Below are 26,732 nucleotides of genomic sequence, written 5' to 3'. Positions count from 1 at the left end.
TGTCTGTGCTCTTCCTGGATTCCTATCTGAGTAATATTGAGGCATCTGGGGTGGCTCAGGCGGTTGAGTGTCAGACTTTGGCTCACGTCATGCTCTGACAGGTAGAGAGTTCGAGCCCCACATCAGGCTTGCTGCTGTCAGCACAGAGCCCCTTCAGATCCTCTGTCTCCCTCTCTCTCTGCCCTTCCCCCGCTCACGCTGTCTCTCAAAAATAAAAAAAAACATTAAAAAAAAGAAGAATATTGATGCATCTGGAGTTCTTTCTGTTTCAAAATTATTTGGAATATCTAATACATTCATATGGTCTAAATGCCAAATATCAAAAAAATCCCAGAGCAAAAACTATCCCTCTCACTCTTGTTCCCCATTCATATGGTTCCTATTCTCCATCCCTACTAGAAATGTCTGTACATGTCGTCACATATACATAGGGCAGGCCATAAATAACAACAAACAAAATTGGGTTAATAATATTGTATGGTTAACTAAGGAGACTATTACCTCTTTTTCTCTCCCTTCCCACCCCCAAACAGGCATCAGAATAACGCACAACCATTATTTTAATGACAGGGAGAGTATACCTATATGAACTTTGAGAGGTAAGTGGGAAAGGGATCTGGAGATGGGTTAGGGGAAACAAATGAGCAAAACTTAGTCTGTGACTTTTACTGAAGATGAAACAATTTCTTGGCCAGTTTGGCAAAATCCGCATTGATGCATTTAGTGCAACATGAACTACAGCCAGTCTCCACGCTGTGCATTAACGCAGCCCAAGTCACTCTCTGGTGAACCGCTGTCAGTCAAGATAAAGAAGCCCCCTTAATCTCCAGCCTCCATGTGATACTTTCAGCTGAAAATAGTCTGGAGGCACCAGTGGATACTACTATCTGCTCAGCACATGTCAGGCAGGCACCACGGAATTTCCCACTGCAAGTCACATTCTCTAGTGAAGTCCAGAGAAAAACTCGGTGCTGGGTTCCCACTAACATTCAAATGTCACACGCTGAGCCAGGTTCCCACAAGACGTGTGTCCCATGGAGATACAAATGCAAAGTGCATGAAGGACGTTCCAAATCTGTCATAAGTAGAGAGGCTCCTTATCTCCTTCGATCCCTTTGGAATGTTCCCCCTGTCCTTCCTGCTCTCCATTCCTCTCACCACCTTGCCAAGCACAGGCATACAGCGGTAGAAAATGAAACAACAACTATTGTTTTCCCTGTGGAATGAATACGGAGGAGTGAGGGGACATTCATAGGAAGAAGTAAAAGATAATCAAAAAATGATGACCCAGCATCCGACTCAGTGACTGTGTCTAAAACATTGATCCAGTCCCCTTGTCCCTGGGGTGGGAGAATGGACATCCAACGTGTTGGAGTTATGCCCGGGTTCCACACCAACACGCCAAGGGAGAAGAGGACCGATGTTCCTCGGATGCCTCTCACACACGGCACCTTAAAAAAAAAGCAGCTTTGATGATTTAACAGCAAGTATTTCGCCCATAATATTTTCTGTTTCACTGCCCATTACCATTCCACTAATTTGGAGTTTTCTATTTAAAAAACTTTTAATTCTTGCAATTTTTTAAATGTTTATTTATTTTTGAGAGAGAGAGAGAGAGTGAGCGGGGAGGGGCAGGGAGAGAGAGAGGGAGACAGAGCATCTGAAGCGGACTCCATGCTGACAGCAGAGAACCTGATGTGGGGCTCAAACTCATAAACTGTGAGATCATGACCTGAGCTGAAGTCGGATTTTTAATGGACTGAGCCACCCAGGTGCCCCTCTATTTTTTTTTTTTTTAAATTAAGATGACTACTGGGGAAAACCACTATAATTGCTGCCAATTGGCAGCCTAGAGAAGAGATTAAGCAAGGAGAGTGTGGGTTACAATTTGTCAGCGTTCAGGTCTCTACATGCGGACAGACGTGGAAAATGTGGCTAATTAAGTAATTCAGGCAAAACCATGATCATCTAGCTCTGTCTTTTTATTTGAGCTCTAGGCCAAGATAAACTTGAAAGGAAGAGTGTCTGGGCTTCTGAGAGTGAATCAGAGGGTGGGGCTAAGAAAAGGGAGGTGCTAGAATTTTTAAAGAAGATTTCTACAGTTATAAGTTACTTAACTCAGCCACAATCGCTTACAGAAGGAGCCACTTGCCAGTTCTGCTCGTGTGGAAGAAAACAAGGTATGGTAAAACTTTCTTTGTTTTAAAGTGTTTATTTATTTCCCCCTTCTTTGCTGAAGTGCCTAGGTAAGTAACAAATGATCAAGAGCTCCCTCAGACAGAAATAATAAGTAAAGAAAGCTTCATCCCCTCAAGAATTCTGTGCGAGTCAGACAGATTTAACCCCAATCTGCTTCAAAGTTTGTAGGGGAAAGAGGGCAAAGGGGGAGAGAGAGCATTCATTTAAAAGGAGTTACTGTTTTACCAGGAACGGTGAAACTAAACGGAATCTCCTTTAGTCACATTTCTAGATGGACGACCTCCGTATCCGTCAACCTAGGCAAAGAGAAATAGAGTACTGTTAGAATAATTGAGCCCCAACCCTTCTAACCCTTCTAACCCTTCTAGAAGAGAGGCCTGGCAACATGTATTTGAGGCCACTCATTAATGTATGGAACTAACGGTCTGGCTTTCATCCCTGATCTCCCAGCCGACATCCCGTCCTGATCACCACACGCTAGGGACTGTTAGCTTCCTTCTCTTCCATGGAGAGTCTAAGCCCCAATCTTCCACTAGGCACTCATCATGAAACACCCCAAACTATTGCTTCCCCTAGAAAATGGCTTTGGGTGAACATAGAAGTGGTGGAGGGACATGTTATCTTCTGGTAGACACAGCCCCACAAAGTAGGCAGTATCATCAGTATCACCGGGAAGGCAAGGAGTGTTGAGTATCCTCTTACGGAAAACAGGGCGAGGATCCTTCCCACACCGTCCTCCTTCACACCATCTTCTCTCCTTTATTCCTCCTCCTGTTCACCTTCTTTCATCACACAATCTCTCCCTTTTACCATTAAAATATTTTTTAATGTTTATTTATTTATTTTGAGAGAGAGAGAGAGAGAGGCACAGCAGGGGAGGAACAGAGAGAGAGAGAGAGACAGAGGGAGAGAGAGAACCCCAAGAAGGCTCAATGCCATCAGCGCAGAGCCTGACGAAGGGCTTGATCCCATGAACTATGAGATCATGACCTGAGCAGAAATCAAGAGTCAGACGCTGAACCATCCAGGTGCCCCTTACCATTAAAATCTTAAAGACAATGAGATGACAAAAGCAATGGCATTCAGAGTCCAGAGAATGGGGTTGCAGTGATAGCTTTGCTCTTAGCTGGCTGTGCATACGGGGCAGCACATTGAACCTCTCTGGGCCTTAGTTGCCTAGCAGATAAAACAAGGCAATTGGATTAGAGGGGACTGGGAGGTTCTTTGGGACTGTGGGTACCTATGATGTGATATTTTGATGAATGACACTGTCTTTTTATTATTTTCATAGTTCTCCAGCTTCTTCTCTAAGCCCTTGACAGGTTGAAATTTACATATTTAACATATATAATGTATGTGTTACATTTTTATATATTTATATACATGTAAGCTGGTACAGCTATAACTCTTGAAAACTGCAGAAGAATAATTTATTCTGAAAATAGCATAGTAGGATTCCGACCTACACATTTATACTCTTCCCTGAAAAAAATCATTGTCTAACCCTTGTATGGATCAATTATTTCCTGTAAAATATCATCCTAAAATTCTGCCTCCTTCAGAAGGTACTTTCTACTCTTGGGTCAAATTTCATTAATGGATTACCACTTCTACAAGGTTTTTTGTTAAAAAAAAATGGCAGGAATTGTTCTTTTATGTTCTGGGCTATACCTCATATATTAATGATGATATTAACAAGAGAATTAATGAAGCTGAAGATAACTGGATATTAACTTTGCATGAGAAATTAGCTCTTTCCTTAGAGAAAATTATTGTTTTCAGGAATTCGTTGCAAAGAATTAAACTCTAGAATAACTGTAAACCATAGGTAGAAAGACAAAGATCTCAGGCCCAAAGATATTACTCTCTCCTCCCTTCATGGTCAGTACGTTTTGGAAGACTCAAGCATTTTTCATATGAACGTAATTCATGAGATTTGAAGAGATAAAGCTTGATATAGAGGCAGTAAACAGAGCATCATTTGAATGAACACAGCTGTAAAGAGACCAAGGAGGTTATTTCCAAGATGGCAATGGATCTATCAAGAAAAAAATAGACATTGGCAAGTTTCGAATTACTGCACCCCCAGGTTGTGGTTTTTTTCTTTAGTCAAGTAATATTAGCCTAGGATTATCATCTTCAGCAGTAAGCGGAAGCTACAACTGAGGCAGGAGTTAGAGTCTGGAATTAGATGTAAGCCTACGGTTAGGAGGGATTTCAATGGGATCACCATTAATCCAATTCATGATGAAACCAAAACTTTGCCTACACATGCCTCTCCCTTGATTCAGCTGTTTGACCAGAGAGAACTCCTGGCCTTTCTAAAGTTCTGAGGGCTAGGTGATATTAGCGTGAGATGAAGTTCTATACAGTCATTGGCACTACTGGGAATTTCTAGGTCTAGGAATTTGATTTATGTTTCATGTGATTTATGTATCACTTAACCAGTTTGAGAAATTATTTGGCTATAAAATGACAACAGATTGAAGTAGTTATTTCTTTGATAGAACCCAAGTCTTAAAAGACTTACAATGTCAGTGTAATTCGAGGTGAAATTTAGAGGTTGAATGTAATTTTTAAAAAAATGAGAAAACCTGAGCTCTTTTGTTCAAAAAGACCAGTTTCAGAGACTCTCAAGTGAGTGGGAGTAAAGGCAAAGAGCCTGGAGTTCCTTACTTCTCTAAGAGCATTTCCCACTAAATTGTGTGTGGTTTCAAGTTTAAACGAAGAAAGTATGGTGGCTGGAGGCCAAACAACAAACATTGTAAAGAAGTAATAAACAGGTATTTGTCAGCATCCATTTTGTGTGAAGTCCAGAGCAAGGTGTCATTGGACATACAGAAAATTTCACTCTCAAGGAACTTCCTCTGGAGTTGGAAAGCTCTGAACATACGAAGACAGAGCTAGTGGTGTGAGAAATGTCAAGCAAGGGGCAAAAAATGAGGTTGTGGGACATACCCTTAAAGCTTCTGAAGAAAAAGAGAAACTTCGAACAGAATTGGATTTTAATAGAGTCAAGGAGGGTCAAGGCATTCCAGGAACTGGGAATGTCACACATAATGGCGTGAATGAGTAAATAGGGTTAAAACGTGTACAAATATGGGCGATAGGTAAGTGATAAAAAGCATAAAGTTTCTTGGAACGATGTATAGTGATTTCTCATCTACTGCGGAAAGTCAGCAGTCACGTGGTGCATTGAAAAGAAGGACGGGGCTAACAGTGCCGGAGACCTGGTTCCACTACCTCTTTCGTTGTGGTTTTCTCAACACGGAGCCGCCAACTGACAGCATCCTATTGTTCTCTGTTATGCCTTCATGCTAAAATTTGAGCAATTCCCTTAAACTCTCTGGACTTCAGTTTTCTTTTTTTTTTTTAAGTTTATTTATTTATTTATATATTTATTTATTTAGAGCATGAGTGGGGAAAGGGGAGAGAGAGAGGGAGAGAGAGAGAGAATCCCAAGGCTCCCTGCTGTCAGCGTAGAGCCCAACGCGGGGCTTGAACTCACGAACCACAAGATCGTGACCTGACCTTAACCCACTGAGCCACCCAGGTGCCCCTGGACTTCAGTTTTCTAGTATGTAAACGGATAGTGTTGGTGTGGAATTTTCCTACAGTTCATTCAGATGTCATGAATAGGTACACGTATAAGGATGAATGGAAGCATATATGTACATAATGGATAGAAACATATGCATTCTATATACTATATAAAATCGAATTCGATAATATTTATTTTTGTCATTGCAGGAAGGGGTGATTAAAGGGAGATATTTGTGAATGCCAACAAATCCTTTTTTCAGAAGTAAAATAAGTGGAGAGGATTAACAAGTTTTCCATCCCTACTTTATTTTTCTTAGGTTTTCCCAATGGACTCTCTAGTGAAATCAATCAACCGATTTGCCCTGGATTTTAGCAAAAAGATAGCTGAATCTGCTGAGGGCAAAAATATTTTCTTTTCTCCTTGGGGCATCTCAACCTCCTTGGCCATGGTGTATTTCGGCACCCAGGGTACCACTGCAGCCCAGATAGCCCAGGTGAGTAGGGGAGACCATCCTCTGTGGCCCTCAAACCAAATGCTTTCTTTGACTTTTATCATCATTTGCCTCCTGAAATCCAAACAGCTTCCATTGTACGGCCATATCCTTCAAACCAAAAGAGACACTTAAACGTTTCCTTAGGCCATAAAAAGAAGTCTTGGAAAGAGAATCGCTTAGAAAACTGCTGCTTGAGAAACCACGTAAGAGCCTGTGTTTTTTAGCAAGATCAGACAGAAACAATAACATTATCAAGTCTGGTTCAACATCAAAAACAATTTAATTTTGATTATTAATATATTTCAAGAAGTTATGGCTCATACTTCATTTTATTTTATTTTAAAATTTTAGTTCCAGCGAAGTTAACATATGGCATTATATTAGTTTCAGATTCAACAATTCTACACATTACTCACTGCTCATCAAAATGAGCTCTTAATCTCTTTTATTTCACCCATCCCTCCACTCACCTTCCCTCTCGCAGCCACGAGTTTGTTCTCTATAGTTAAGAGAACCGGTTTTTTGTTTTTTTGTTTTGTTTTGTCTTCTTTTTTCTTTGTTCCTTTTTTTGCTGCTTAAATTCTACAGATGAGCAAAATCATATGGTATTTGAATGGCTCATATTTTAAATATTGTCATCATCTTTCCGATCTCAGAAGGATTTTCTTGAAGACACAAATAGAAAAATCAAGTAAATTCTATTCTTTGTGATTTGTTTGGTTGTGTCTTCATTCAATCCCTCATTGTCTGAATGATCCTAAACAGCTCATTGAGAGCATTAAAATAATGAAACAATATTACCATATAAACAATTATTGATTTGCTGTAAGCATCTTCAGGCATAGTGTGCGTGTGTGTGTGTGTATGTGTGTGTGTGTGTATACCCGTGAGTATAGCCATAGATCGCAAAAATATAATTAAAAATCCATATATGTGTTTATGTGTACAAATGTGTAAACATACAAATATATGTGTGTGTTTTAAAACAAAAAAATATAAAATAGTAAATCCAGCCCTAAATCATGCAATAATCAAAAGGACAAGTGACAGAATTTCCACTCAAGGTAGTTTTCTCTGTGCCAAATATGGAAAAGGGCACAGCCAGTAATCCTGAGTAAAATAGGCAGAATATATATTCTGTCAGTTTCAGCCAAGGATATCATTCTTATTCTTTTGCTTCACATGATATTGCATAGTTTAAACACAACAACAAAATCCTCCACGACTTGTTGATCATTAGTAATTGTTGAAAGGTTTAACCATTAATGTGATAGGCAATCTTAGGTGGACTCCAATTTGGGTCCATTTCACCTAAATATATTACTGTGTGTTTCTCACCCTTGCTTTACTTAAATGTTAGTTAAATATCAACAGCTTCAGTTTGCAATGGAGATGGAATTGTTCATGTACCCCTGTCTGTTACTTTGTGTCAGCATAACCTTTGGTAAACTAGACTTTATTTCTTAGTGTAAGCCGGGTCCAGGATGTGAGAGATGGAATTATCACCTTGTTTTCTACTGTTGCACACTTCAGAGGAAACAAGCATGTGCACCTCCTCCTTGTTAACTTCCAAAGGAAATGCTGTGGTGAACACAAAGAGTGTGTCTATAAATGTCAAAGGGGGGGGGGGGTACACAATGAGAACCGAAACACTGAACTAGAATAAACAACTAAAATCCCTCAGTTTTCTAGATAACTAGAGCGATGGTTGCTTTTGCTGAAATTGTCTAAATGACGCTCTCAACAGAACACCTAGTTTTCAAAACAGCCATAGATAAAAAAAATAAAACATGGAATACGAGGGAATGTTACCTCTAAGGGTATTCCCAACATCATCTCCAATGTCCTATAAAGAGTATTGGAAGAAAGAGACTAGCTACTTAAACTGGAGTTTCAAAAATCTATTTAAAAGTCGCTGATGACTTCATCCATTCGCATTATTTAACTGAAATCAGAGCCCTCCCCTCCCCGGGGTTAATTAATTATATGTTCTGTATGGATGGGAATGACTGACTTGTATTTACTGATAAGTATTTCATATGATTACATCTTTGCAAAGTGTGTTCACATATTGCGTTTTTGTTCAAATGACAGGTGCTTCAATTCAGAGACCAGGACAACAAATCTTGTCCTGAAAGTGAAAAGAAAAGAAAGATGGTATGTCTTATTTTTAATATCTATTTTATGATCAAGGAGAAAACACTTGAAGCACGTGTCTTTTTGTGGCAAATTTCAGCACCCTTTAATAGGTAACTTTTCTTAGGAAAGTAGCTTAGGGGCGCCTGTGTGGCTCAGTTAGTTAAGCATCTGACTCTTGGTTTTGGCTCAGATCATGATCTCACTCAGCGTTCATGGGTTTGAGCCCCACATCAGGCTTCGTGCTGACAGTGCAAAGCCTGCTTTGGATTCTCTGTCTCCCTCTCTTTCTGCCCCTCCCCCACTCATGTTTCTCTCTCTCTCTCTTTCTCAAAAATAAATAAATATTAAAAATTTTTAGGTATCAGAAAATTATAGAAAAATTTCCAAAATACAAAAATGTGTACACTTTTTGGAAGGGTCATATCCTTTCCCTTTTTCTCTCTCCACCTTTTTCTTCCCTTTCAAAACTGCCCCATGTTCAAACTTGTTCTTGCCTTTCCAAACTAAATGCGAAGAAAACAAAGCCCCAAAAACTTTTAAATTCTTGCACTGATAACGTTAAAGAAGACATTTTTTGTCCATCATGCAATCAATTTCAACTTTTGTATGCAGTGCACCAAATCATTTCAGTTCAATACAGGTTGTTCATATATAGACAGTTTTTGTTGGACATTTTTATTTGACTAATAATCCCTTTTCTTTTAAAGGAATTCGGTTTGGGCAAGGTTGAAGAAATACACTCTCATTTCCAGGCACTCATCTCGGAAATCAACAATCCCAGCAATGCTTACACTCTTAAAACAGCCAATGCGATATATGGAGAGCAAACTTACCCATTTCACACCGTAAGTGCAAACATGTTTTAAGCTGATGGGAAAGAAAGAGCCATGCAAGACCAATCAGTAAAGTCTTTGTACGTTTCTCTAGAGATCCCAGGGGCAAAGTTAACAAATGTGGTCAGTATTTCTAGTAAACAACCTTTTGGAGCACCCGTAAATGTCTAATTGTAACGGAAACCAATAATCAGTCTCAAACCAGATCTAGCGATCAGATCTTTACGTCTAGAATAAAGGGGTACACTCGAGGAACAGCCTGTGAACATGAAACGTGGTTTGTCTCATCTCTGGGTTAGCATTTGTTTCACAGGAAGTGGAACAAACAAGTGGAGTAACTCAGGAGGTTTAATCTGCAGAAACAAAAGGAGGTACTCGTCCTGGACGTATGACTGCAGACTGCGGCCTCAAGAGCAAAGCTGACTTCAGGATCAGACAAGTCATTTCACAACATGACTTTTGAGACTTTAGGAAACACTCTTAATATAGAATAATACCAACTTCTCTCCTTCTCTGATGGTCTAGACCCCTCAATGCAGACCATGATTTCATCCTTGCTTCAGATTCAAAGGCTCCTCAGAGCCCATCTCATAAGAGAGCGGGTGCCCAGTGGGCAAACAGGAAGGAGATCAGATAGGGTAGAGGGATAACAATGTAAGAGATGAAGTACCTTGTGGTACCCAGTAGTGCTATCCCTGACCATAGTCAGTGAATTCTGGGAAGTCCAGGACTTGGGCTTTGTTATTCTTACGAAAGGCATGAAAGCATCCAAACAAGGTCTTAAAGACATTTCTTTTACTGGTAGTCGTGTGCATTCGGGTTTGATCCAGAAGCAGGAGGTATTTGAGTCCGGTGGGCACTGAGAGATGAGAAGGACACAGAGATACAAAATGATACATCTTTTAAAGTGTCCACCAGCCCTGGATGTGCTCACACAGGTTGATCAGAAGCCATGAGTCAAGACAAAGAATGGTGCCTTGTGACTCTTCAATTTTTTTTTTTTTTACCAGATTATAAATTCTACAGAATTTAGATTTCTGGAAGCTGAGTTAACTCATTTTTTTTTTTTTTTTTTTTTTTTTTTTTTTTTTTTTTTTTTTTTTTTACTGCACACGATTCCTACATAACGTAATAAAAATAAGAAGTATGACAGCTGTCCTGAGGAATAAATTGTGTTCCCGAGGCAGGTGCTCCCACAAGCAGCAACCCTACAGCCCACTTATATGACTGCCATCAGGGTGGACATCAAAGGCTGAAAGGCCAGCTTTCTTCCCTCAGAAAGCCCGCTGAACCTCCAGCCATGCCTAGAGATCAATTTCCACGGCAGTGTAGAGTTTTCCTCGGGGGCCCATCACGGGCTCATGGGCACTCAGAGTCCCAGGGGCCAGCTGCCAGACCCTTCAGGCTTCACTTAGGCTCCATCTCTGCTACAGAAAGCCAAGTGCAACCGCAAAAAACTCTTGCTCACTGGGGTCAGTCCTGGGATTCCTAGAACCCTGTCTCTTTTCATTCCAGCCCCATTTCATAGGCATGAATAAATACAGGGCATGGACGCTCCGGAACTGTGGGAGGCAGGCCTCCCTCCCCATCTGGGCTTCTGCTTGGCGAGTCAGTGCCCATCCAGTTTTAGAGAGGAAGTATTTAGTTTTCGACCAAAATGGGAGTATGGAAAGACAGAAAGGGGCAACGAGGTGGGGGTTTGCACCTGTCCATCAGTAGACTTGATTTCTCAGTTTCGGATAAACTCTACAGACGGAGATACTACCTATATCTTCCAGAAATATTTAGAAGACATGAAAACATACTTTGGTGCGGAGCCACAGTCTGTTAACTTTGTGGGAGCTTCTGGACAAATCCGAAAGGAGATCAACTCTTGGGTTGAAAGCCAGACTGAGGGTAAGCTTTCACCAGGGTGCTTGACAGAGCACTTTCTCCAAGCATTGTTGTATTTTTTTTGAGTTCGCATTGAGTGTAAGTATGTGTATTTCGTAAGTAGAACTGTGGTCACGTTCTAGGTATTCAGAACACGTCTTTCTATTCATGCCCATGATTTTGAGATCCACAGCTTTCTCAATTAGTCTTTTCCAAAACTTAAAAGTCAAGATACCCCCTTTACTAAGTGGACAAGGAATTCTTATATCCCAGTAAATCTAAAGAGAAGTCCAGCGGTAAAAAGTAGAAAAATGCAAAAAGGAGATTTAGGACACTGCTACATTTGTGATTTCTAAAGAAAAATAGCTAGTAGTTAATAACAAAATTGTGGCCTTAAAAATGTCATGTGATTTTAAGTAATTTTCAAAATAAGGCCATGTGTTAGAGTGAGAGCTAAGCTGCTGTGACAAAGAGACCTGAAATACAGTAGCTTGATGATAGGATAGAAGCTCATTTTTCTTTCACGTAATAGTCAAAATGGAAATAAGCAGTCTGTTCCGTGAGGCCATCCGGAGACCCAGACTAGTGGGTCAGCTCTGCCATGCTGAAAACATGGCTTTCATATTTACGTCTAAGATGATTCTTATGTTTGTCATTTTATAGTCAATAGGAAATGGGGAGAAGAAAGCCTCTTTGCTCTTAAGGACATGACCTGAGAGTTTCACGCAACAGTTTCGGTCATATCCCAAAGTCAGTTACATGGCGTACTTTATGCTTCGGTAAGCAACCTGTGCTGATTTGCCTGAGATTTTCCTGGATTTAGCACCTAAAGGTCTCTCAGTCCCAGGCGAACTGGGATAGTTGGCCCCCTAGACTTGCTGTAATAAAGATCTATAAGATGTCATTTTTAAAAATGTCAGCAGAGAGCCTGATGTGGTGCTCGAACTCACAAACCACATAATCATGATGTGAGCCAGTAGGACGCTTAACCAACTGAGCCACCCAGGTGCCCCTATAAGATGTCGTTTTTATAAACTTTACAAAAAAAATTTTTTTAATGTTTATTTATTTTTGAGAGAGAGAGAGAGAGAGAGAGAGACAGCATGAGCGGGGGAGGGGCAGAGACAGAGGGAGACACAGAATCTGAAGCAGGCTCCAGGCTCTGAGCCATCAGCACAGAGCCTGACGTGGGGCTCGAACTCACAAACCGTGAGATCATGACCTGAGCCGAAGCCGGACACTTAACCGACAGCCACCCAGGCGCCCCTAAGATGTCGTTTTTAGATGCGTAGCCGCATGCTCACCTAAAATTTGAGTGTTCTATTTCTTTTTTAATTTTAATTTTAAATACTTTAAGTTTTTATTTAAATCCCAGTTGCCTAACATATAGTGTAATATTAGTTTCAGGTGTAAAATTTAGTGATTCGTCACTTCCATACAACACACGGTGCTCACCACAACAAGTGCTCTCCTTAATCCCCATCACCCATTTAACTCACCCCCCATCCAACTCCCCTCTGTCACCATCGGTTTGTTCTCTATCGTTAAGAGTCTGTTTCTTGGTTTTCCTCTCTCATCTTTTCCCCTATTATCATTTGTTTCTTAAATTCCACATCTGAGTGAAATCATATGGTGTTTGTCTTTCTCTGATCCTTAGTTCACTTAGCATACTCTCTAGCTCTATCCAACTCGTTGCAGATAGCAAGATTTCATTCTTTTTGATGGCTGAGTAATATTCCGTTGTGTATATATACCGTCACTTCCTTATCCATTCATCAGTTGATGGACATTTGGGCTCTTTCCATAATTTGGCTATTGTTGAGAATGTTGCTATAAACATTGGGGTGTATGTATCCCTTCAAATTATATTTTTCTATTCAAAAATTTACTAGGGTAAATACCCAGTAATGCAACTGCTGGACTGTAGGGTAGTTCTGTTTTTTAACTTTTTGAGGAATCTTCATACTGTTGTCCAGAGTGGCTGCACCAGTTTGCATTCCCACCAGCAGTGCAAGAGGTTCCCCTTTCTCCGCCTCCTCCCCCAAATCTGTTGTTTCCTGTGTTGTTAATTTTTTAGTCATTCTGACTGGTGTGAAGCGAGACAGGAAACTATTAAAATCCTACAAGCAGTAACCTGTTTGACATTGGATGTGGCAACTTCTTACTAGGTATGTCTCCTGAGGCAAGGGAAACAAATGCAAAAATAAACCATTGGGACTTCATCAAAACAAAATACTTCTGCACAGAGAAGGAAACAATCAACAAAACTAAAAGGCAGCCTACGGAATGGGAGAAGATATTTGCAAATGACCTATCTGAGAAAGGGTTAGTATCCAAAATATATAAAGAACTTATCAAACTTAGCACCCAAACAATGAATAATCCAGTTAAATACGGGCAGAAGACGAGAGCAGACATTCTTCCAAAGAAGACCTCCAGATGGCTAACAGACACATGAAAAGATGCTCAACATCATTCATCATCAAGGAAATACAAATGAAAACTACAATGAGATATCACCTCACACCTGTCAGCATGGCTAAAATTAACAACGCAAGCGTTCTATTTCTAAAAGGAAATAGTAGAAAGACTCTCGTAGACAACCTAGCAGTCTTTTACTGTAATCCTTATCTTAGAAATTAGGAAGCTGAGGCTTTAGAGAAATTCATTTGTCCAAGATCACAGAGTTTAAATCTTCAGAGATAAGAGCAAGATAAGATTCCAATCTAAGTCAGTTTCGCTCCAAAGTCTGAACTCATTTCAACAGACCAAGCTGCCTTTTAAATCGATATGACTGTTGACGGTCCATTGTATCTCACAAAGAAATGCAAAAGATGTAATTATTATTATTATTTTTTATTTCCTTTTGGGACAGAGAGAGACAGAGCATGAACGGGGGAGGGGCAGAGAGAGAGGGAGACACAGAATCGGAAACAGGCTCCAGGCTCCGAGCCATCAGCCCAGAGCCCGACGCGGGGCTCGAACTCACGGACCGCGAGATCGTGACCTGGCTGAAGTCGGACGCTTAACCGACTGCGCCACCCAGGCGCCCCCAAAAGATGTAATTATTAATGAATACTAATAATTAAGCCTTAGCATGGCATCCAAGTATGTGGAATGTTTAGGCGTACCCCTGGAACTTCGGTGCTCATTATATATACCTGCCAGACATGCCTGCTGAGGGCCCCACATATTTCAAACTCAACAGACCTGAAGTCACACCTCAGAGTGGTTTTGCCACACCTCGTCTTCCTCGTGTGTTTGTTCTCCATCTCAGTGATTGTGTGCGCTGGCATGCACACTCTTGCTCACACCAGAAATCTGACAGATGCTCTCAGCTCTCCCCTTTCCTTTGCCTTCTCCTACATGTTTCTCAGTTCACCTTTCCTTCCGGTTTCTTCCTCCCTTGCTTTTGGCTTTGGTTATCCTTTATCTGTGCTAATACAATAATCTGCCTCTATTCTTGCTTCCCTCAAATCTCGTCTCCTGTCAGCCACCCAGATGATGTACCTATAATGTGAATTAGACCAGGGAGATAATGTCACTCTTGAACCCGATACCATCATGGTGCCCCATGACCCACAGGATGAGTTCAAGCTCCCTAAACTGACATAAAAGGCCCAGCAGGCCCCTGGAGCCCTGCTTGTCTCCCCACTTCAACCCTTGTCATTCTCTGACTCAGAATTTGTACTTCAGGAATTCCAAGTGCCACAGAGTCTCCAGAACTCCCTGTGCCACCTCATGACCCCGTGCATTTGCGTAAGCTCTTCCCTCTATCTGAAACATCCTGCCCTGCCCTGCCACTCCCAGCCCCTCTGTTGGCATGGGATAACCCCTCAGGCTTCCCTCAGGTGTAATATCCTCCAAGAAGCTGCTGGCTCCCAGGCCTGGCTAAGCGTCTTCCTCTTTGTTCGCATCGTACTCGGTGCGAAAGTTTACCTTGACAGGCGCCATATTGTTATTGAAGTTAACTGCTGAGGCCTCCCCTACTAGACTGAAGGACCCAAGTGCAATGATGCTGCCTGATTCGAGGTGAATCACTAACACACGGCAGGCCCACCCATAGCAGTCGTTCAGAACGTTACTGTTTGTTGAACTAAACTGAGGAAGTTGGCAGCCCTGAATTCTCAGTTCCTTTTTCATTGTATTAGTGACTCAAAAGCCATGGTGAGGCAAGAGTGACCATTTTACTTAACTTACATCTGATTTGGATTCATTCAGAAGTAAGCCTGTTTTTCGAATTCTAGGTCAGCTAGTCTTTACTGAGTACTTGCAGTGTTTCAGTTAGCAGGAGGACCACATGGGATTATACAGGCAAAAGCACTCAATATGACAGAAGTGGGCCTAAGGATAGTCTGGGGCTGAACTAAATCTGAGGTCTCAAATTCCTAACCCAGTGCCTATTATGTGGTCCGGTAGGGAGAGGGGAAGCGGACTCTTCTAAAGAGGAAGAAAGCTGTAATCTTTCTATATTTTCTCTTTACATATTGAACACAAACATCTGCTATTTGAGGGCTATTCAACATCAGATAAGGTAAGGACTTAACCAGCTAGGCAGGAACTTTGTTGAGGCAGAGTTCTGCACATCCGTAAAGAAAAGTTGCTAGAAACTCTGGCATGACTGTGTTCCCTCTGAGCCACCTGAAGGGAGCTTCTTTCCTTCTGCTTTCAAATAGGTCATCTTTCAAGTAGTCATATGGACTGCTGGGCCATACACGGCACACACATATCACTGGGACATACGCTGGACACACACATATCACTCAGTGATAGTGTTGTTAAATGTTGCAATTGTTTTCTGATTTGTCTTCCCTATAGTCTATAAACTCCTTAAAAGTGGGGGTTGGTAATCCATGTTTGTCTCCGTGTTTCTAATCTCAAAATCTATCATCTGCTTGGCACATGGGGCACTCTAGTGTCACATTAATAACTCGGTGCCCAGCAGGACTTAACCCTGAAAATCTTCGAAGATTGTCCTTCCCAATACCTAAAACTACCAAGGACACGTGCAATGAGCGAGCCAGTAGGTGGACGTTAGTTCTCGAGAGGGTAGGAAAATCCTGGTCAAATTTGGCTCTATGTGTTACTTTAAAGTTGCATGTAACTACATTTTTTACATCCTTTGTAAAATAATTATATTGTACATGTTCTAACATGTGGTTAGAGGTTTCAAGAGGCTAGTTTCCTTGAAAGCATATGAACCCAGGGAACAATGCAATAAAGCTTACATCATCTGGATCTTGGTCAACTTGAGATAAGTCTGTGCAAACCCAATCCTCGATACGTTCCCTATTTGCACCCGCGGCTCTATCACACGATAGAGTAATTGGTTAAAAATGACCCAGAACTTTTAAAATGTAAAGCTTCTGTGCAAAAATGAAGATTAAAAAAAAAGGATGTAGATGGCCTCCCCATGCTGAACCATCAAAGACATTTTAAATTAAGTTTAATATGCTGTGTTTCATAAGATAGAAAAACAGATGCTAACGTGTTTAAGTTTTGACATTATCATTTAAAATCGAATTCAAATTTAATTGTTAAAACCGAAATGTCTGTTTCATAGGTGAGGGAGATGTTGTTTTGTTTGTTTTGAAAAGACATGTCCAAGTCGTACCTCAGATCTACTGGAATCTCTAGAAGTTTTTTTAAAAGCCACACAGGTGCTTCTGATGTGCCCCCTGTGAGGACTGCAGCAGGCGGTGCATGTGGCATAGTGCAGGCTCGCGGAGCCCGTTGGCGGTCTGTACCCATCTCTTCCCAATCCCTCTTTCAGTGACTTCACGTTGGTAGCTTGAAATCAATATGGTGAGAATATTGACACTACAGACACGGGCTACAAACCAGGTGTCTCCTTCTCTCCCACCCCTACCTGGAGTCAGTTGACCAGCAAGCCACTCGAAATGGAAGACCAGAGCTCTGGATTTCATTTCACTGTTGCTTTATTAAATTTCACTCACTTACTATCATTTTCCAGACCTACTTTTCATTTGTAAAAGTAAAGGGAAACTGAGAAGTTTAGTAGACCTAATTTTAGTTGTTCTTTCATAAACATTTTTAGAAGTTTATTTATTTATTTTGAGGGAGGGGAGCAGGGAGAGAGAGGGAGAGGGAGAGAATCCCAAGCAGGCTCTGCATTGTACAGCACAGAGCCCAACGCAGGGCTCGAACTCGAGAACTGTTAGATCATGACCTGAGCTCAGATCAAGAGTCAGACGCCTAACTGACTGAGCCACCCAGACGCCCCTAATTTTAGTTATTCTTTACTTTTAAAAGTTTTATTACAAATGTTACATATAATCCTTATTTTTTTTTTTTTAATTTTTTTTTCAACGTTCATTTATTTTTGGGACAGAGAGAGACAGAGCATGAACGGGGGAGGGGCAGAGAGAGAGGGAGACACAGAATCGGAAACAGGCTCCAGGCTCTGAGCCATCAGCCCAGAGCCCGACGCGGGGCTCGAACTCACGGACCGTGAGATCGTGACCTGGCTGAAGTCGGACGCTTAACCGACTGCGCCACCCAGGCGCCCCTATAATCCTTATTTTTTAAAGATGCAATTCAGCAATCCCTCTACGTCCTAACCCTACTGTGATGGGAGCGTCCTTACTCACTGCACTAACCTGCAAGCTAACATATTTGCTACCCATTGCTGGCACGCAGGGAGGTATAAAAGGCCAATAGACCAAAAGTCTTCAAACCGGTGGCTCTCAGTCCTCACTATAGGTGAAACTAAATTTACTGAAACTACATCTAATTATTCCTAAGCCCAACTCCAGGTGAATTAATTCAGGTCTCTGGAAGTGAGGCTCAAGCATCAGTATTTCTAAATCCTCAGGTGATTCTAATTCACAGTCAAGGCTAAGAAAAATTGCTGTAAATGAAATAATTCCCTCAATCTTATTGACATTCCCCTTTTCCCAACAAGCTCCATTGCTCATGGCCTTTGAGATTCCAACTCCCTGGATAACACTTGGACTTGCTCAGTAGTCCTCGTGTGTGTGTGTGTGTGTGTGTGTGTGTGTGTGTGTATGCACATACACACTGTGGCTTCACCTATCAGTCTAATCCATCTGTATTTTCTCTTCAAAACTTCCGGTCCTTCAATAGCATCTTTTCTTGGCTTACAATCCCATTTCAGAATTATTCTTTTGAACAAATCTTTGTTCTAGTAAAACAATATTTTCATTACGTAACCAATCTAAGGCTTAAAAAAGGGAACTGTATACAAATCTTGTACCCTAGTTATCAAATTTGTTTTCCATAGGAGAATGGATTAGCCATTCTGAACCTATTTTACGTATATTCTAGGATTGAGCAAATAAGTAAATATATTGGGATTAATAAGGTCCAGGTTTCTAGTTGACAGAGAAAGGAATTACAAATAAGGAAAAGCAAAGGTGAGCATAAACCCCACAGTGTTGGATTGAAACAGGTGATATCAATATGACTTCCTCATCTTTAACAGATAAGAAGAAAGAAAATTATATAGATATGAAAATATTTACAGATGTGTGTATAATATATGTATTTCCTAGCTTTCCCTGCTGAGCAATGACACCCCAGTAGTAATTAGCATAGCTAACATTCACATCTTGATTTCTAAAAGCCATCCTTTCAAAAAAGTAACCAGGGTTCCTAGAAAGCACCAGACAAACCGTAGGATATACTGTGGTACCAGAATGTAGGGAAGTGCTCAAAATATTTGGGAACATGTCTAATGGACATAGGAGCCAAGCTGAGGAAGTTCCCAATAGCCAAATCTGGGAGAGTTTGAGAAACAAAATAAATAATGATAGTAATAAATTATAAGACACAGAGTAAAACAAATATGCATGCATCTATAGGGATATAAATTATTGAATACCTAAGTAAAAGAAGGAGATGGGAAAGTTCTTCCTCGTAGTAGAATTCCAATTAATAAATGTAGAAGGAATAGTGGAAATTGAAAATCACCATTTGGCAAAAGCTGCAGTAATAATTGTTTCAGTCAAGATCATCAATAAATGCTAAAATCAGTGAGCAAAAGTTTGGTGAATACAGGAAATTTGTATAGTCTCAAAGTATCTCCCCACATGATACTTATTAATTACAAAGGGAAGACGTCATAATTTTACACTGAGAAACCTGTAGAAATCAAATCATCAAGGTTAATATCACTACTAATGGGACATATGAACATCATATATTTCCTGGTATGATTCATTGAGAAAGACACAACACCACTTCCGTGGTTGTGATGGTTTCCCAGGGCTGCCATAACAAATTACCACACACTAGTTCGTTTCAAACAATAGAAGGGTGTTCTCCCGTAGCTCTGGAGGCTGCAAGTCTGAAATCAAGGTGTTAGGAGGGTCATGCTTCCTCTAAATGCTGTAGGGAAGGCATTGTTCCATGTCTCTCTCCTAGCTTCTGGTGGTTGCTGGCAATCCTTGAAAGTTCCTTGGTTTATGGACACTTCACTCCAATCTCTGCCTCTGTTGGCACATAATTTTTTCTTTATGTCTGTCCCGTGTCTGTGTTTTCACAAAGCCTTGTCCTTTCTTTGTGTCTATGTCCAAATTTTCCTCCTCTTGTGAGGATGTCCGTCATTGGATTGGAGCTATCCTAATCCAGTATGACCTCATTTTAACTTGATTTGATCTGTCAAGACCCAGTTTCCAAATAAGATTGCATTTACAGGCATTGGCTGTTAGGAACTAACGTATCTTTCTCGGTGGAAACAATTGACGAAACATCAGACAAATCTGAACTAGAATCGAGGGACATGCTACCAAACTTTTTTCAAAAACGTTAAAGTCATGAAAGACAAAGAATGAATGACAACTGTCCCAGATTCAAAAGGATTAAGATGAAATGACACTCAAACACCACTTGAGATCTTGGATTGATTTTTGGTCCAGAAGAAGGACTTTCTTCGAAAAATAGATGAAATTTAAATAGGCTCTGTTAGTAATATTATATCAGTGCTAACATCCCAGTTTCGATCATTGGTGGATATGAGATATTATCACTTAACAGTATCCCATAATTATTATTTTTATAAGTGTGGCATATTGCCAGGATGCAATGATACCATTTGTAATCTGTCCTCTTGCTCTTTTAGGAAAAATTGTGAATCTCCTACCTGATGATGCTGTGAATTCTGCAACCAGAATGGTTCTGGTGAACGCCCTTTACTTTAAAGGAATCTGGGAACATCAATTCTTAGTCCAAAATACCACAGAAAAGCCTTTCAGAATAAACAAGGTAGAAATCTCTTAATAATCAGCATGAGCTTTTACACGGCATTGTGAAGGAGATTCTAGTGTAAATTCACTCTTCTTTCTGACTATGTGTTCCTATAACTCTGCTTCTTATGAGGACAGGGATGGCTGAACTAAAAGCTCCCAAATCCATCACACTTGGGATTTCCCCTTTCATTGTTTTTTTTTCTCTTAAAATAGACTAGTCACAGATTTATCACTCAGTCCTTGCTACGGCTATGATAGAGTACATAAGGTAGTTATTATATTTATTTCCCAGGTAGCTAAGTGGCTGGAGTCACATGACTGGAGTCATGTCTAAGTCAGAAACCTACCAGAACTGTAACCCCAACTCTTCACTATAAGTTCTGTTCTTGTTCTACCAGAGAAATATTCTCTTCTACCAAACTCTTACACTTCCAAAAGTAAAAGAAATACAAATTTAAAATCGCATCTCTTTCATTGAGTTTTCTCCTAGCGTTAGGATGCATCATGCTTATTTTTGTGATAGGAACCGATGGCAACAAAAAGGGAGACTAATATAAGGTGACAGATAGATCTCATAGAATCCAAGGGCTGGGATGTGGCTGGGCCTTGGAACTTGAGTGGAAACAAGACTCAGTCTCTACCTTTTCAACTCTGTTTCTCCCATCATTCTTACACCTTGCTAAAGTCTAACTTTCTCTTCTTCCCCATCCACAATGGCACAATCTGTCTACTCACAACACTGCCTCTGTTTTAGAGACCGTTCTGATAGATCTCATTTTAAATTCCCAGGAAAGGAATTGATTATCCAACATTTGTTTGGAGCTGTTTGGTCCTGGAGTGGCTCATGTCACATAAACAGTGTTGCCAGGGACCTACTGCAGCAATCACGTGGATGTGTACAATAGGTGGTTCTTACATAATCAGTGGGATAAAGATGGGGAAGGGACTGAACATGTAATCAAATAGACTAGCCAGAAATGAGCTGGATAGTTACCTGGCTTAGTATAGCCACAAGGAATTTTCAGGTGCAAGTGATAAAAATAGCATTCCAAACTAGCTCCGGTGAAATGGGAATCGTATTAGCATTAGTTCGTGTAACTGAGAGGAATTGAGAGGTCCAGGGAGTCTAATACTGAAGATACAATTTATCCACACGACCTGGGAATATGGTTGCCCCTTAGTCAGTCTTCTAGCTTCAAAACCCTGGTAGATAAAGTCTGCTGCTAGCTCTAACAGAAGGCTCCCAGGGAAGACTCTATTTTGTGCCATTCATGTGCTCATCCCCAAAACAATCACTGTATCATGAAGTATCCTGAACGAACAGCTCTAGTCATATGGCCACTACATTAGCAGAAGGGTGGGGCTTTGTGATTGCCATTTAGCTCCATATAGAATGGATAAATGACATATTTCCCAATATCTGAATTGCAGGGTTTTGTTTTTGTTTTACCATTGTCTTTACTAAAAATGGACACTTTAAAGAGCATTTTTAGGTTTATAGCAAAATTGAGAGCAAAGTAGTGTTCCCTTACACACCCCCTCACACACTCACATAATTTCTCTTATTATTAGCATTTTGCCTTAGTGTGGTGCATTTGTCACAATTAATGAGCCAATATTGATATCTTTTCATTAACTGAAGTCCATAGTTTACATTTAGGGTTCACTCGGTCTTGTACAGTTCCATGGGTTTTGACTAATGCTTTTTGTCATGGATCTGTCATTATAGTATCATACGGAATAGTTTAACTGCCCTAAAAATGCCCTGTACTCCACCTACTCATCCCTCCTCCTAAATATCTGGATCTTCTTACTGTCTCTACAGGTTTACTTTTTCTGGAGTGTCATATCATTGGAATTGTATAGTATGTAGCCTTTTCAGACTGGCTTCTTCCACTAAGCAATATGTATTTAAGTTTTCTCCCTGTCTTCCCACGGCTTGATAGATCATTTCACTTTATTGTCGAATGGTATTCCACTGACTGGAGGTATTGCAGTTTGCTTAGCCATTCGCCCTCTGAGGGACATCTTGGTTGCTTTAAGTTTTTGGCAATTATAAATAAAGCTGCTATAAATATTTGTGCACAAGACTTCGTGGACATAAGTTTTTCACTCATACCAGCACACCTGGATCATACGGTAATACTACATTTAGCTTTGTAAGAACCTATCAAAAGAACTGTCTTCTGAAGGGGTTTGCTCTTTGCATTCCCATTGATAGAGAAAGACATTTCATGTTGCTCCACATTCTTGCCAGCAGTTGATATTGTCCGTGTTTTGGACTTTTAGCCATCCTAAAAGGTCTGTAGTGGTGTCTCATTGTTCTAATTTGCAATTACCTAATGACATATGGTTGAGCATCTTTTCAAATACTATGTGTCTTCCTTTGGTGAGGTATCTGTTCATGTCTTTTGCCTATATTGTAAAATTGGGTTGTTTTATCATCGACTTTATAAAAGTTCTTTGTATGTTTTGATACCAGCTCTTTATCAGATATGTGTTTTGCAAATATTTCCTCCTAGTCTATTATCTTTTTATTCTCTTAGTAAATTGCAGTGTTTATGACACGAAACTACTTCCTCAAATGGCTTGCATGTGAAATACACCTTATTCAGTTTCTGAATCGTTGACATTTACATAGTTTACATAAGATTATATAGTTTTTTAGGTGTTCAGTAGGATCCATCTTGCTATGATTTACAGAGGTTGCCACAATAGTGTTATAAAAGAAACTTCCACACCACTTATGGATAATGGTTTCCACTGGGACACATATTTCCAGAAAGCAAGGTCTGAATAACTTTACTCAGCATTTTGCAGAGAATCACGTTTTACCAGTATCTCAGACTACCGGGCACGAATTATGATAAAAATAATTTAAAGATTTGGTGGAACACCAATCTTTGCTACTTACTTCCCATAGAGTATAAGCAAACCAGTGCAAATGATGTCCATGAAAACAAAACTCCAAGCTTTTCACATTGAAGAGCCACAGGCCATGGGCCTCCAACTCTACTATAACAGCCGTGACCTTAGCCTGCTCATCCTGCTGCCAGAAGATGTCGAAGGACTGGATCAGGTACAGTCTGTCTGATGTGAAGGCGGTTTCAGTGTTCACTGCTCTGGGGGTAAATATAAGACATAATCTCCTTGTTCTTTGATTCCTGAACAGGAAGGCAACCAACACATCGGAGCCCTAGGGACTTTACCTTCACAGTGTCATTTAAGCTTTCTAAAAGTCTGTCAGTTTGGTATTACTATCCTCAGAAAGGCTAGGAATCTACAGGCTCTAGCATTGGGTAGCTAAACAAACAGCCACACGAGCAACAGAGTGCCTATGACAAAGCTGTGTGCATTGATCTATCTTTCAATCAGTCTGGGTCTTTCTTCTCCCTCTGGTAAAGCCCACCTAATTGGAGGCTAATTTTTTTTTTAAATCCCTTGCATCGATCTAGCTTTAGATATACATTTTTAAACAAGATACTGACTGCCAAAACTTAAAAAAAAATTTTTTAATCATGTAAATAGTCTTCAGGAGAAATAGTCTGTATCAGGACCACCTTCAAGCATGATTTAAGTTGTTTATCAGCCAAATTTCTATTATGGTGGACAGAACTTTGGTCAGACCATGTTTCTGAGCCATTTGTAAATTTAAATTGAACGTTAGTCTCTCGTGCAATGAGTGGCCTGGCTTTCTTTGCACAGCGCGTAACTTCTCATGTGTGCCAGATTCTTTATACTTAAAAGTTTCCACAGTCCTGCAAGAAGGTAGAAAAGATTTCCAAATTGTATCATAAAATTTGTGAAGCCAGAGAGGATGGTAAAAATAAGACCAAGTGTGGACACTAAGCCATTAGGCTCACACCCTTGTAAGATAAGCCTTTCCTCCTAATAGTGCAGGTTCCTGAGCTGAACATGCTGTCAGATTAACAATGTACACCATCTACGAGTACGTAATTGACAGCAATGCTTGGGTGTAGAAAACTCTCAGAGCAGCAAAAGCAAGTGTTCTGAAACAAACATGCTATTCTTTAAAAATGTGGTGCAGTCAGTTAAACATCCAACTGCTGATCTCGGCTCAGGTCACGTTCTCACAGTTTGTGAACTCAAGCCCTGAACTGGGCTCTGCGCTGGCAGGGTAGAGCCTGCTTGGGATTCTCTCTGTCCCTCTCTCTGCTCCTCCTCTGCTTGTGTTCTGTCTCTCTAAATAAATAAATAAATAAATAAATAAATAAACACACTTAAAAATTTTTTAAAAAGCACATTTTTTAGATATATCCTTATGCATATGGATGTATATATATTTATTATTTAAAAAATTTTTAATATAAAGAGGAGATAAACACTCTCAAAACTACACTAAAAAAGGCATTACTCTTAAGATGTGGAGAGTTTCCTTTCTTTACTTTTCCTTCACTTCTTTTTTGCATAGCTTATAGTGACTAATTTCATATTGTTGTGACATTTTATCTTATCTCAGATTTTGTTTTCAAAGAACTGTCTCCCATGTTAATGTAACAAATATGTTTTTTTTTTTTAATTTTTTTTTTTCAACGTTTATTTATTTTTGGGACAGAGAGAGACAGAGCATGAACAGGGGAGGGGCAGAGAGAGAGGGAGACACAGAATCAGAAACAGGCTCCAGGCTCCGAGCCATCAGCCCAGAGCCTGACGCGGGGCTCGAACTCACGGACCGCGAGATCGTGACCTGGCTGAAGTCGGACGCTTAACCGACTGCGCCACCCAGGCGCCCCTGAATATGTTTTTTTTTTTGTACCCTTGCACACAATTTCTTCCAAAGGTTATGCTTTTGCATAGACAGAATCTAAATGAATATTTCTACTGCATTTCCATGTGTAGTTGATGTCTAGCATTACTGTTATAGAAGTGCTGCCATTGTTTTAAATGTTTATTTATTTATTTTGAGAGAGAGAGAGAGAGAGAGAGAGAGAGAGAGAGAGAGAATCCCAAGCAGGATCCATGCTGTCAGTACTGAACCTGATGTGGGGCTCAAGCTCACGAACTGTGAGATCATGACCTGAGCCTAAATCAAGAGACGGATGCTTAACCTACTAAGCCACCCAGGTGATGCAAAAGTACTGCCATTTTGAATCAAAGTCTAATTCCCCCGTATCCTGAGAACTACTAAGTTGCAAAACAAAGATTCTGTAGGTCAACAGTGTGAAGCATTTCATTACAGAAATAATTTTCAAAAGTGTGTGCTCTGCTACCCGGGGTAACGGGAGTGATGGTAATTCATCTCTGCTCTATCCCGAGGCCTCGCCCACCCAATATTCCTCCCTCTACTTTGACTCTCTCCTTCTTGTTCCACACCCGCAGCTGGAAAAGGCCATCACCTATGAGAAGCTGAGCGGGTGGACCAGCGCAGACATGATGGAGCTGTGTGACGTGCAGCTGTATCTCCCCAAGTTCACGCTCCAAGAGACCTATGACCTCAAGTCGACCCTGAGCAGTATGGGCATGAGCGACGCCTTTAACCAGGGCAAAGCTGATTTCTCAGGAATGTCTATGGACAGAAACTTATTTCTGTCCAATGTTTTCCACAAGTCTTTTGTAGAAATAAACGAACAAGGTACAGAGGCTTCAGCCGGCACCGGGAGTGAGGTGAGTTTTCGAAGCAGACTCCCCTCCGTTGAATTTAATGCAAATCACCCATTCCTCTTCTTCATCAGGCACAACAGAACCAATAGCATCCTCTTTTACGGGAGATTCTGCTCCCCCTAAACCATGTATCTCTCTCACCAAATGAGACCATTTTACAGTGTGGAAAGTGCACCAAAAGAGGAAAAAACACAATTATAATAAAAATCAGCTTATAGCTCGTATCTTTTTCACAGTCAAATGTTAGCCGTTAAGCCTTGAAATAATGCATTCTAGTGATTTTTTCATACCTATACAGCCATTTTTACCACTTAACATTTTGTCTTGATGTGACTTTTATTTACATTTCAGAAGTGCTATGTTATTCAATTGAGCGTCTTACCATTTCGGAACTCCTTGGTCACTGTATTATCAGTGTCACTTATGGTTCACATGCCTCACTGAGTGAAGAAAAATCTTCACAAAGGTGATATATGGATAAGCCAGAATTTTCTCAGGAGTGTAATTTTGATAGTTCAGAAACTACCGCTGTAAAATGAAGCTCCCACCCTTTCTGCAGAGTGTTTAAGAAAAAAATACTTAGGTTGACATTAATGGAAAAGCCAGTGAAATCCAAACGAAATATGGAGATTAGTTATTAACAATTAATTGCCGTCTTAGTTTGAACAAATGTATAATGATAATGTTAGGTGTTAGTACTGGGGAAAATGTGTTAGTAGTATACAGAATTCCCTGTGTTATCTTTGCAACTTTTCTGTGAATGGAAAAGTGTTCAAAAATAAACATTTCATGAAGAATAA

General features: G+C 40.4%; 1 protein-coding gene across 2 annotated transcripts; it reads left to right on the top strand.

The window, feature by feature from the left end:
- The first annotated feature begins 1,743 nt into the window (after nt 1-1,743).
- SERPINB10 (serpin family B member 10) lies at nt 1,744-26,732 on the top strand. Of its 2 annotated transcripts, none has more exons than XM_030336292.1 (8): nt 1,744-2,180; nt 6,060-6,236; nt 8,331-8,393; nt 9,128-9,220; nt 10,987-11,104; nt 20,184-20,326; nt 23,234-23,389; nt 25,651-26,732. In XM_030336292.1, the coding sequence occupies exons 2-8, from the start codon at nt 6,069-6,071 to the stop codon at nt 26,053-26,055; spliced, it is 1,146 nt and encodes a 381-aa protein (XP_030192152.1). In that variant the 5' UTR covers nt 1,744-2,180; nt 6,060-6,068; the 3' UTR covers nt 26,056-26,732. The 2 variants fall into 2 exon arrangements, with proteins under 2 accessions (XP_030192152.1, XP_030192151.1); XM_030336291.1 differs by having other exon boundaries at nt 9,083-9,220.

This window comes from Lynx canadensis, chromosome D3 (genome assembly GCF_007474595.2).
Source record: "Lynx canadensis isolate LIC74 chromosome D3, mLynCan4.pri.v2, whole genome shotgun sequence".
NCBI lineage: Eukaryota > Metazoa > Chordata > Mammalia > Carnivora > Felidae > Lynx > Lynx canadensis.
The sequence above is the reverse complement of the archived record's forward strand: the minus strand, read 5'-3'. Positions and strand labels throughout refer to the sequence as shown.